Source organism: Pavona decussata, unplaced genomic scaffold (genome assembly GCF_977016875.1).
Source record: "Pavona decussata unplaced genomic scaffold, jaPavDecu1.1 SCAFFOLD_55, whole genome shotgun sequence".
In the NCBI taxonomy this organism is placed as follows: Eukaryota; Metazoa; Cnidaria; class Anthozoa; order Scleractinia; family Agariciidae; genus Pavona; species Pavona decussata.
In genome coordinates, this window is record NW_028145477.1 from 1,264,440 (window position 1) to 1,276,531 (window position 12,092).

Below are 12,092 nucleotides of genomic sequence, written 5' to 3' on the forward strand. Positions count from 1 at the left end.
TTGTGTAAACATCACAAGGTGTCCAGCCTTATTTTGGAGTAAACATCTAAGAACAATAATACCTCTGCCACTTAGCCTTGTTACGTAAATTCGATCTGTATCTGGAACAAAGTCTTCTGGTCTGGCCTCCTTCGTGCACCTGTTTAACTCACACACATATTGACTGATGACGTAATTGACGCTTTGACATCTTAGGTTCGAGTTACACTGCTCTACACAGTTCAAGAAATTGGCAGTCTTTTTCTCTTCAAAGACGTGCCCCTTTAACTTTGCGCCATATATGGAATATTCACTTTTACATTGCTGAGCTTCTACTTGAGAGAGCACGTGACACACCAGAAACAAAGCTGCTGTGACGTAAGAATGCGGCCTCCTTGTCATGTTAAAAACAGGCAGTAGGCCACATCAAGCCAGACTTGCAACCTAAAATGATAAAATGTTAAAAGATTGACCAAAACTAGCTCCAGTTGCTAACGGACAGTAGGTGAATCGCAACGAGCAAATGTTTGGCAAAACAAACACTTCAAACGAGCGTGATCACCGTAAAGAGATTTTAGTGCTGACGTTGCGAACGTTGCCGGCGTTTTGCTCTCTCCTTCGTTTCACTTCCCATCAAGCCCGCATCACACTTTATTTAGAAACAAACCCTCTTTTCCGTTTTAAATAAAGGTAGCTGTTCAAAGTTTTAGGAAAGAACCCTTTACAACTGCTTTTATCGTGTTTGCGTTTTAAATACAATGTGCGTTCGAATTACAAAATAAAGATTAAATTATTTATTATTTTAATATGAAAAATACTGGTACTGATATTATCTTGATTCAACGATTGCATCCATATTTAACAAACTAATAATAATAATCATTATCATAATCATTACCATTATTATTATTATTATTATTATTATTATTATTATCATTAATATTATTATTATTATATTATTATTATTATTATTATTACTATTATTATTATTATTATTATTATTATTATTATTATAAAACAAACATTATTATTATCTGAACCAAACACATATCAATTAGCTTTTATATATAAGATGTTGATATTTTACAATTTTATGACAGCAAACTGTGAAATCACTCAGGATTTAATAAAATCAAACTGTATCTAGTAGTTTTTATTCTTGTAAATAATAAAGTTATCATAGATGAGTTAATCGTTTATCTAACGATTGAGTCACAAAGATGTGGATCGCGACGTTTCGACCGCTATACTTTTGGTCTTCATCAGGGGATGGTGTCGACTGATTGCGTGACAGTATAGGTAGCACCTTGGTTTGTGTTGATTGGTGCGTTTCGATCCTCTCTTAGGCTGTTGTTGATTGGAGGATTTCAATCCTCGTCGTTCAGTCTAGAAATTGTTCCCTCGGCCGTCCGCCTTGGTACCGATCAGCTGCTGTGTTGTTTGATTGTGGGCATCCACGCTTCCGGAATTGCAATTCCATTATCCCTATTGATGTTGTCAGGGTGAAGTCTAATGTGAATAGCCTCTTTAACCCTACGGGTGTAGCAATGTGGGTCTCGGTCAATAAACTTAATCTCATCCCAGAGCGGATAGTGGCCCGTCGCATTGCTTTGTTCTGAAACGGCGGAGGATTGGGTTCGAGCAAGCCGTATTCTCTATCGTGTTCCTTAATCCTTTCATGCCTAGATCTTCCCGTCTCTCCAATATAGACCTTGCCACACTCACAGGGAATCTTGTAGACTACTCCGTCTTGTTTTCCTGGGTCGACAGTGTCCTTAGGTCGCACTAAGTGTGATCTAAGTGTTGTGTCAGATCTGAAAACTGTCCGTATGCCTTGCTGTTGTAGGCAACGGCGAAGAGCCTCTGACAACCCTTTGACGTATGGTAGCACCGCAGAGTAGTAAATTCTCCATGTAGAGGTTGGCTATGACAGCGGATACTGGGCTACCCATGGCTGCTCCCTCTTGCTGCTCATAAATTAATCCATTATACTGGAAGTATGTGGATCTTAGAACGAAATCCAAGAGGTCCGCAATCTGTGCAGGTGTTAAAGTCGTGCGGTTAGCAAGACACGGGTCAGCCTCTAGTTTCCGTAACGCGGCTTGTACGGCGCCTTCGATAGGTACGTTTGTGAACAGTGATTCTACGTCAAAAGACACCATGATCTCGCTCTCTAGTGCCCTCTCACCGTTGATAGTGGACATGAAATGAGCTGAGTTGTTAACTGTATACTCTGATTTCCCTGTTAAGGGAGATAATACATCGGCTAGGTAGGAAGACAGATCATAAGCAAAGGTGTTCACACAAGAAACTATAGGTCTTAGTGGTGTATTTTACCTTGTGCATCTTAGGAAGGCCATAGATTCTAGGTGGTTGCTTATGTTTGGGCCTAATCTTATTATATACGGACTATGTCAGGTGCCCACCTCGCTTCAGGTTCAGAAGCTTTTCAGTCAACTTTCGGCTCAAACGGTCCTTTGGGTCTTTATTAAGAGGTCGGTATGGAGGTTCCTGAAAACACTAATTCAGGAGGGTCCATACTGAAACTCCGAGCAGGTGCTGGACTTCCAAAATTGTGGATGGGATATTTCACTCTTCAAACGACCGCCTTTCTGGCAAAAGCAGAAAGGATTAGTTTTCCGGTATCAAACATTTATGGAGTGGCATTTGCTAAAAAAAGGCGTTAGTTGTCATCCCAATTTAATCGAGTTTTAGGGGCGAACCATACAAAACCACAAAAACACGTTAATTATCTGATAGCAGAGAAATGGCCTAAATTTAAATAACTGAAAGCCGAGAATCCAGCACCCACATGTAGACACACCGGAAAAACAGAAAAAGATCCACGAAAAACAAGAGAAATTCTCATAAATTCAAGGTGATGTTCATTAGAAAACTGAAAAAGAAATCATAGGTTAAATATTAAGCAAAACACTTTTCAAATTGCTCACAATTTGCAGTGAGCTAAGGAGCTGTTAGCGTTTTGCTATAAAACAGCAGCGAAAAACGCTGTGAGTATATTCTTACAATTAATAATATTTTCACGGAATAAAAATGATTGATTTGTCCATTTCTTTGCGATGCTAATGTACACATCAAGACTTGTGTACTTTTAAGTTGAATCGTTTTTGTTAATTACAATTTACTAAAGCAAAGACAAGCCAAAACAAGCGATGATCGATAAGCGACATTTTGACATTAAAACGTCGCTTATAGTTGGTTTTTGTTTCTCTTTACATGAGTTTTTTTGCCACCTGAAACGTATGCTATTTGAAAGATGATCTAGATAAAGTGAAAAAAAAGTAATTAATAAAATAGCTTGGACCTTAGTGCAGAAATCTAACTTTCCAGTAGAAATTCAGATTTTCCGCTCGCTACTGATTTTTCCTGAAGCAATGTCATTAATTGTTATACAGTAAAATTGTGTGGCGTGAAACCGCAATGACCTGTACCCGACGCCGAAATATCATCCTATGTCTTATCACGATTCCGTTTCACTCGGCACTGACGGAAAAAATCGATTGATCGGGATCAGTCGAAGTCGAAGCCGATATTTGGAACCCTTCCCTAAAATGTGGATTGCTCCTGAGGTGTAAATTTTACGTGCACACGGACGGGAATTTAAGTGCCTTCGCGTGCGTAAACAAAATTGGAGAAGATGCGTGGTCCGCTTGTGTAATCGTATTAAGTTGTGTTTACGCCAGCCGTTCGTAGCAGGTTAAATTTACGCCCATATTATGAGCACGTAAACTTTACACCACAGTGGAAGTTAAGATATTTAATCACAATGATATCACTTGCCACAATTTGATTTTACGCAAGTGAAAAGGCCTTTCGTTCTACTTTGTTCAAGGATTCGCAAAGTTCCTTAATATAAACTTCGAATTAAGACTTTCCAAGCTAAAGCCATACAGTTTTTTTAACGACGAAAACAAAATAAACTGTACTAATTGCCACGTGTACTGACGGCGCTAAATAAAAAGATCCTAGTAGCAGAGAATCAACAACATGACGACATAAAAAAAATGGGAAACAACCTGAAACTTTCGAAATTGGCGGCAACTTTTATCCTCTAAGCCATTTAGGGATTTGAAAGATACTTCGACTTTGCTGAATGAATTGGCAGCTTGCCTCAGGTTGCACAACTCAACCCCGACTGAATTCACGCGAAAAGGTTGAGATTTCCAATGAGACTCCAATAAGCCAAGAAATAGACTAAAGTTCATTCCGTAGTAACAGTAATTTAGATTGATACCAACATTAATGATACTGACTGTTTTTTGTTTGTACGAGAGATTAAAAAAAAAAAAAAACTCCTACCTGAGCGACGCACTAGTTTCCGGGCATTTTAAAACATCGGCCCTACGATAATTATAACTTGCGATCAGGTTTAATCAATTACCAGCGCTCCTGTATTTCAGCTTAGCTCTTCACTCGCTAAAATTGGTCTTGAATATAATTTCGTACCCAGCTCAGTCGGAAAAAAAACATCTGGTAAAATCGGTCACCTTCTCCATTCTGATTGTTTGATGAAAATAGAATCCTGAAGTGTGACGTCACACATATTTGAATTTTTGAAATTATGGGATTTGTTAGTATATTCGGAAAGAGCACGATGAAAAATGCCTACTTGCCAAAAATCAGCATTTGGGGGCGAGATGTTAGTGCTGTTACGTCCCTGATGACTCCATACAAATCCTTCAAATTTTGTCTCAGTTCTTAATGTTTGGAACTGAAACAAAATTAGAAGGATTGCTTCACAACAGATTACAGCGTAGTCGAGGCTTGTTTGTTTGTTTTATGATAAAGAATCGTTTTATTTCCCCACGCATTTATTCTCATTTTCAAAACAAAGCTTCTTTTCTAAACGAACGGAAGTGACCTCCGGCGTTCATCTGTACTCTGATAAAGCACGCTAAAATAAGCCAATCACAGTCGTTGTTAGAATGGTTCGAATCATTTGATTGGTTGAACAGGCTAAAGCTTTCAAACGAAAGCCGTCAAACAAATCAGAAACTGTACATTGTTCCATATGAATTGTAAACACACTGTAATTCTGCGCCAAGTGCCAGTATTCAATAAATAAAGAAGGCTCGATTGTGAAGCTCTTATCTACGAAAGAAGTGTAGGGAAAACACGAGGCGTAGTCGAGTCTTTCTTCCCACTTGTTGAATGCTCTAGCCGCTTCCTAAGTACTTTACAACAGGACAGAGCACAGTCGAGGCTTCTTTATTTGTTACATGATAAAGAATCCTTTTATATCCCCACGTATTCACCCTCATCTTCAAAGCAAACTTCATTTTTCAAGAGAACAGAAGTGGCGTCAGCGTGCATCTGTACTCTGATAAAGCACGCTAAAATAAGCCAATCACGATCGTTGTTAGAATGGTTCAAAATATTTGATTATTTGAACAAGACAAAAGCTGTCAAACATGTCAAAACGAAGCATCAAAGTTACGAAACTGTGCATAGTTCGAATGAAACGCCAGCCCTTACTTCACTGCGTGGGCTTCCCACACTTACTAAAGTTAAGTTTTCTTCACAGTTTCAAGAAGTTCTATAAAATTTCTTAGATTTGATCATCCGAGGATAGATCAATTTGTAGTCTCTATGGTTCGTAACCTTACAGTGTATTTCTTTTATTAAGCGTGTTGCCTCCATTTCATACTGTGCATAATTTCTGCGCATCTCGGGATGTTCCGAGAAAGTCTTTCGTACAGGAGGCATCCTCCTTTAAGTTCCTTTTTCTGCGCTGATGAAAGTAAGCCACTGCTACGGAATTGTACACAAATAATCTCTTTTTCTTTTTTGTACTTTAATGGTTGTGAAAATTCTATAACCTCTGAAAATCACAGAATTCTTCATGAATGCATATATAATGCAGAGTTTGGCCGGTTTCAGTGCGTTTGTCACTATTTTCGATGTATGAAGCTTCCTGATACTCCGGGGAAAGGATTGAACCAAGACTTCCGGTAAAAGAAAAAACAGTAAATTAATAGGAAGAACACTCACCAAATCCAGAAATTCTGAAGAGTCGCCGTGGTAAAAGCGCGAATCGAAATGCGAGAAGACTGAGTTGCTTTGAACCTAATTAGGAAAGTGAGGCTACCTGGAAAGCTTTTCATATGAAAAACAGTTTGGCATGTTTGCATATAAATGAAAACTAATTTTTGTGAATAAAAACTATGATAAGAAATCCAGTCGATAAAATGTGCTCCAGCCAATACATTTTATCCACTGAATAGTGATTTATCTACTGGATCAAGTTACGCGTTCTTCGAACAACTGGGGCCTGGCCGTTAACTCTCGTGTGTCCCAACAGGTGTGATTTAGTGAGGCGATCATTCACTAATATGCCAGTGATTGTGCGCAAAATTAAATCTTTCTGTGCTAGACTTAGATGCAATTTTTGGTATTGGCATTTTATATTCTTTATTGTAAAGTTGAGGGGAAGCTACATGCCGCAAGCCTCAAGCTTGCATGTAAGGCATATGGTAAAACATGGACTGGAGTGGAGTGGACTGGATTTGTAAAACATGGACTGGATTAGTAAAAGGTGGATTAGTAAAAGGTGGATTGGTAAAAGGTGGATTAGTAAAAGGTGGATTAGTAAAAGGTGGATTGGTAAAAGGTGGATTAGTAAAAGGTGGATTAGTAAAAGGTGGATTGGTAAAAGGTGGATTAATAAAAGGTGGATTGGTAAAAGGTGGATTGGTAAAACAATAAATGAAACAATAAACTTTATTTTGTTTGCAGATCCTTTTCGTTCTCTTTTTATCTTGATTATCCATACAGTGATCTGATCAAACAATGTCAATGGTATACATTCCAAATAATTCATTCTTTACTTTTACTATTAATTCACTTCAACATTAACTGCAACGAAATCATAATAAGCAATAATTCCCTAGTTTTCTTTATATTGTATCAGAACGTAAATGTAATATTTCCGCATTAGTTCAACGACAACAACAACAACAAAAAACGAAACGCTGTTTTAACACTGTTGAATCAACAAAAGTTTTACAATAATGTCCAAACGTTCGGCCTAGTAACGAAACAACAGCAACAATAAATGTAAATATGACGCTGGTCACCTCGCTAAACCTAATACAAGATGATGCTCCCCTGATTCGACAGGTGATCTAAAAAACCGTTATACTCTTCAGCTTAGTAGCTGTGAACTAAAGTTAGCGCGATTTTTTTTGCATCAATTTTTTTTAAGATCGTAATCGTAACCTCTTGCAGGCGCAAAAAAAAAACCTGTGATAGAAACGCTTTTAACAAACGTTGTTCATTACTTGCTTAATATTTACATATATATCTCGATAACGACTATGATCCAATCTAATAAACCGCGCGCGTTAGTTTCCGTCAGACTAAACCTCGCCTATGTTTTTTCTTATTCTATGACGGAGACGCTAAAATTTACACCAAACTGCTTACTCAATGTAATGATGTCATAGGAAATGTAAACGTGACGCCGGTTACTTCGCCAAACCTAATTTTCTCAAGTGTAGAATTTGTTTGATATACTAATCGTTCTAGTGCGACTAATAGTTATGTTTGTGACGCTGCCCTTATTTTTCTACACATAATTGAAAATTAAATAAAACAAACCCGTTACACTCTTCAGCTAAAGAATGAAAAAAGACAGTACCTACATGCAAAATTTCGCGATTTTTGTTGAAACATCTTTTTTTTTTCAGCAATAGTTACCTATACTACTAATAGTTACCGTGTCGGGATGTTTAATTTAGAAAAAAAAAACTAAATAGAAACGCCAAGTCTGGTGAAAGCCATAGCCTTGTGCTCTGGAAGAAGAAATGGCACGAGGTCGGACGACGCGTGGACACTTTTTTCTCAACGCCAAGGGGACCGAAGTCGAAGCACGAATGCTCCATCATGATTGCGTGGGGCTCCTGGCAAAACTTTAAAAAACAGGAGATGTTTCGGTGGCCTTTCACGCTATGCAATATAGCAGCTTCTTTTTCGAAACGTCGTTTAGCATCTGCCGCTTCCCCTTTGAGTTTCTTGATGACAACACAATGCTCCTCGTCGGTGCATTTCGCCAAATAAACAGATCCAAATGTGCCACTCCCTATCTCTTCCTTTATGCATACTGTATTCCATCTAAACTCTGGCAAAGAAAACTGCCGTCTTCGCTTTTTAATAGAAAGAGATGGAAGCTTGAAAGCCGCCATCTCGATCACGAGCGCGCCGTGAAGCTTTCGCGCCAAAATTGAAATTATGCCAAATTAAATTGGTCAAAGGTCAAAACATTCATTCCAGCCGTACTATTTATGGATGCATGTATCAGTGGTTTTCACTGTCACGCCATCAAAAAATAAATTCAAAACCATTTCATGAAAAAAGCTGATAAATTCAAATGTTATAAAATGGTAATAAATAAACAACATCTCCCAGTCTCAGTTCTGTTGTTTCGTTACTAGGCCGAACGTTTGGACATTATTGTAAAACTTTTGTTGATTCAACAGTGTTAAAACAACGTTTCTTTTTTTGTTGTTGTTGTTGTCGTTGAACTAATGCGGAAATATTACATTTACGTTCTGATACAATATAAAGAAAACTGGGGAATTATTGCTTATTATGATTTCGTTACAGTTAATGTTGAAGTGAATTAATAGTAAAAGTAGAGAATGAATTATTTGGAATGTATACCATTGACATTGTTTGATCGGATCACTGTATGGATAATCAAGATAAAAAGGGAACGAAAAGGATCTGCAAACAAAATAAAGTTTATTGTTTCATTTATTGTTTTACCAATCCACCTTTTACCAATCCACCTTTTACTAATCCACCTTTTACCAATCCACCTTTTAATAATCCACCTTTTACTAATCCACCTTTTACTAATCCACCTTTTACCAATCCACCTTTTACTAATCCACCTTTTACCAATCCACCTTTTACTAATCCACCTTTTACTAATCCAGTCCATGTTTTACAAATCCAGTCCACTCCACTCCAGTCCATATTTTACCATATGCCTGCATGTAAGGGATAAACAAGCTGCGTTTTAAATGGTGAGTACTGATATGAAATCGTCTTGGAAAGAGCGCCTACATGGAGTTATGTGATAGCTGAGAATTGGCAAAAATTTTAACTGTTACCTGACGGGTGACAAGCGTTACTAAAACTGTCTGCTGAGATGGCTAGTCATTACCTAAGTAGAGTGGGAATTTTACTAGCAATTAACTTGCCACTAAACTGTATCAGTTAGTGCCTGGACAACAAGCTGCTAACAATGGTTGTTTATAGAAGTCGTGAGGTCATGAAGTCTCGAGAGAGATTTGAATCACTCGCAAATTCTTCGGAAATCTTTGTTTGACACTCGACACGCTTCGGCTAATTGGGGGGGGGGGGGGGGGGCACAGTTGATACCATACAAAACCACAAAAACACGTTAATTATCTGATAGCTGAGAAATGGCCCAAATTTAAATAACTGAAAGCCGAGAATCCAGCACCCTCATGCAGACAATCTGGAAAAAAGGTAAAAGATCGACAAAAGAAAAATGAAAAAGAAAATCATAGGCTAAATATTAAGCAAAACACTTTTCAAATTGCTCACAATTTGCAGCGAGCGAAAGAGCTGTTAGCGTTTTGCTATAAAACAGCAGTAAAAAACGCTGTGAGTATACTCTTACAAGTAATAATATTTTCACTGAAGAAAAATGTTTGACTTGTCCATTTCTTTGCGATGCTAATGTACACATCAAGAATTGTGTACTTTTAAGTTGAATCGTTTTTGTTTGTCGATTTATTAAAGCAAAGACAAGCCAAAACTAGCGATGATCGATAAACGACGTTTTGACATTAAAACATCGCTTATCGTTGGCTTTTGTTTCTCTTAGCATTCGTTATTTGCCACCTGAAACGTATGCCATTTGAAAGACGATCTAGATAAAGTGAAGAAATAGTAATTAAGGTTACCCGATACCTTCAGAGGTGTCTCGCGTTTAAGCGATGTAGTGCGTCCAGTTTAAACTGTAGATATCTTAACCCCTATATCAAATTAAAGCTTATAGAGCTGACTATCAAACCATTTCAAGCATTTTGAAATAAAATAAATTGTCGAATTTTTCACGACTTCTAAATGCGAGCGTCCGAATCACCTTTTTAAAGCTACAAGTCAAAGTGAATTTTGTTTTTGGCTAATTTAATTTGCTCCTCAGTTTCCGGACCCAAAGCGCTAAAAAAAACGTGTCTCCGTTATGTCATATTCAATCGCAGTGAAAAGTTGTAGAGCATTTTCGAAATAGGATGGAAAAAGTGTGGAGTAATCATACACAAATCGATCTCGGAGAAAAAAATATTTCGAAAGAAAAAATTCGCAGACACGTTTTTGTTGTTTATATGTTTAACTAGCTACTGTCCAAATTTGAAGGCAAACGAACAAATTCCTTTTGAGTTTTAGCTCTTTGAAGTGGCTCCACCAAGTGAAAAAAATTTATTCGAGAAAAGAGCGCTAAAAATTCGGCAATTCATTTTATTTCAAAATTCTTGGTTTGGTTGGATAGCCAGTTCTATAAGCTTTAATTTGATTTAATCTGAAGACACCTCTGAAGGTGCCGGGTAACCTTAATAAAATAGCATAGACCTCGGTGCAGAAATCTAACTTTTAGGTAGAAATTCAGATTTCCGGCTCACTACTGATTCTTCCTGAAGCCATGGGATGTCATGAATCGTTATATCGTAAAATTGTTGGGCGTGAAACCGCAATGATCTGTACCCGACGCCAAACTATCATCCGTTTCACTCTGCACCGACGGAAAAAATCTCATTTACCGATTAATCGGGATCAGTCAAAACCGAAACAGATATTTGGAAGCCTTCCCTAAAAGGTGGATTACTCCTTTGGTGCAAATTTTACGCGCACACGGATGTAAATTTAACTGCCTTCGCGTGCGTAAATAAATTGGAGAACTTATGCAATTTTACTGAGATGTGTGAGCCGCTTCTGTAATCGTATTAAGTTGTGTTTACGCCAGCCGTTCAATCACGTACGCAGCAGGTTAAATGTACTTCCCGAGCACGTAAATGTTACCCCACAGAGTGAAAGTTAAGATGTTTTTAAAATCACTATGGCACCACTTGCCACAATTTGATTTTACGCAAGGGAAAAGGCTTACCGTTCTACTTGGTTCAAGGATTTGAAAAGTTCCTTAATATAAACTTCGAATTAAGACTTTCCAAGCTCAAGCCTTACAGTTTTTTAAGGACGAATACAAAATAAACTGTACTAATTGCCGCGTGCATATGGTTCGCCAGACTGACGGCGCTGTATAAAAAGGTCCTAGTAGCAGAGAATCAAAAACATAACGACATGAAAAAAAATTAGTAAACAACCTGAAACTTGCCACATGAAATTGGCAGCAACTTTTATTCTCTCAGCTTCAGGCATATACACTCTTGTGCAGTAGCCAATTTAGGGATTTAAAAAAAACTTTGACTTTGCTGAATGAATTGGCAACTTGGCCCAAGTTGCTCAACTGAACCCCGGCTCAATTCGCGCGTAATTGTTAAGATTTCCAATGAGACTCCCATAAGCCAAGAAATACACGAAACTTCATTCCAGATAGACAGTAATTTAGATTGATACCAACAACAATGATACTGACTGTTCTTTGTTTGTACGAGAGAAAAAAAAAACTCCTACCTGGATTGTCGCACTAGTTTCCGTATGCCCTTATATATCCTTTTTTTACTTATGGAATGATTATCTGGGGAAATACCTATAAGACTACTCTTTAACCAATTGTTATTCTACAGAAAAAAGCAATGCGAATTATTACCTTCTCTAGATTTGATGAACACTCTAGTCCTTTGTTTAAGTCTCTTGAAATTATAAAATTTTTGGACCTAGTAACTTTTTATTTAGCCATCTTTATGTACAAATATCACAATCAACTATTACCACCTGTTTTTATTTCTTTTTTCACTAAAATAACACAGATTCATAGCTATAATACAAGGCTTGCTTCAAAACAGTCTTATTATCTCCCAAAAGCAAGAACTAATTATGGAATATTCAATATAAGTTTTCAAGGTCCATCAGTGTGGAATTCCATTGATGAAGATATTAAA

General features: G+C 37.5%; 1 protein-coding gene across 1 annotated transcript in view; it reads right to left on the minus strand.

The window, feature by feature from the left end:
* The window catches only part of LOC146480173 (uromodulin-like), a 30,081-nt gene that overhangs the window by 12,817 nt on the left and 5,172 nt on the right, over positions 1–12,092 (minus strand). Inside the window, exon 2 of the mRNA XM_085110043.1 lies at positions 63–423. Coding sequence (XP_084966169.1) covers positions 63–381 — 319 coding nt within the window. The 5' untranslated portion in view covers positions 382–423. The remainder of the gene's footprint in view (positions 1–62; positions 424–12,092) is intronic.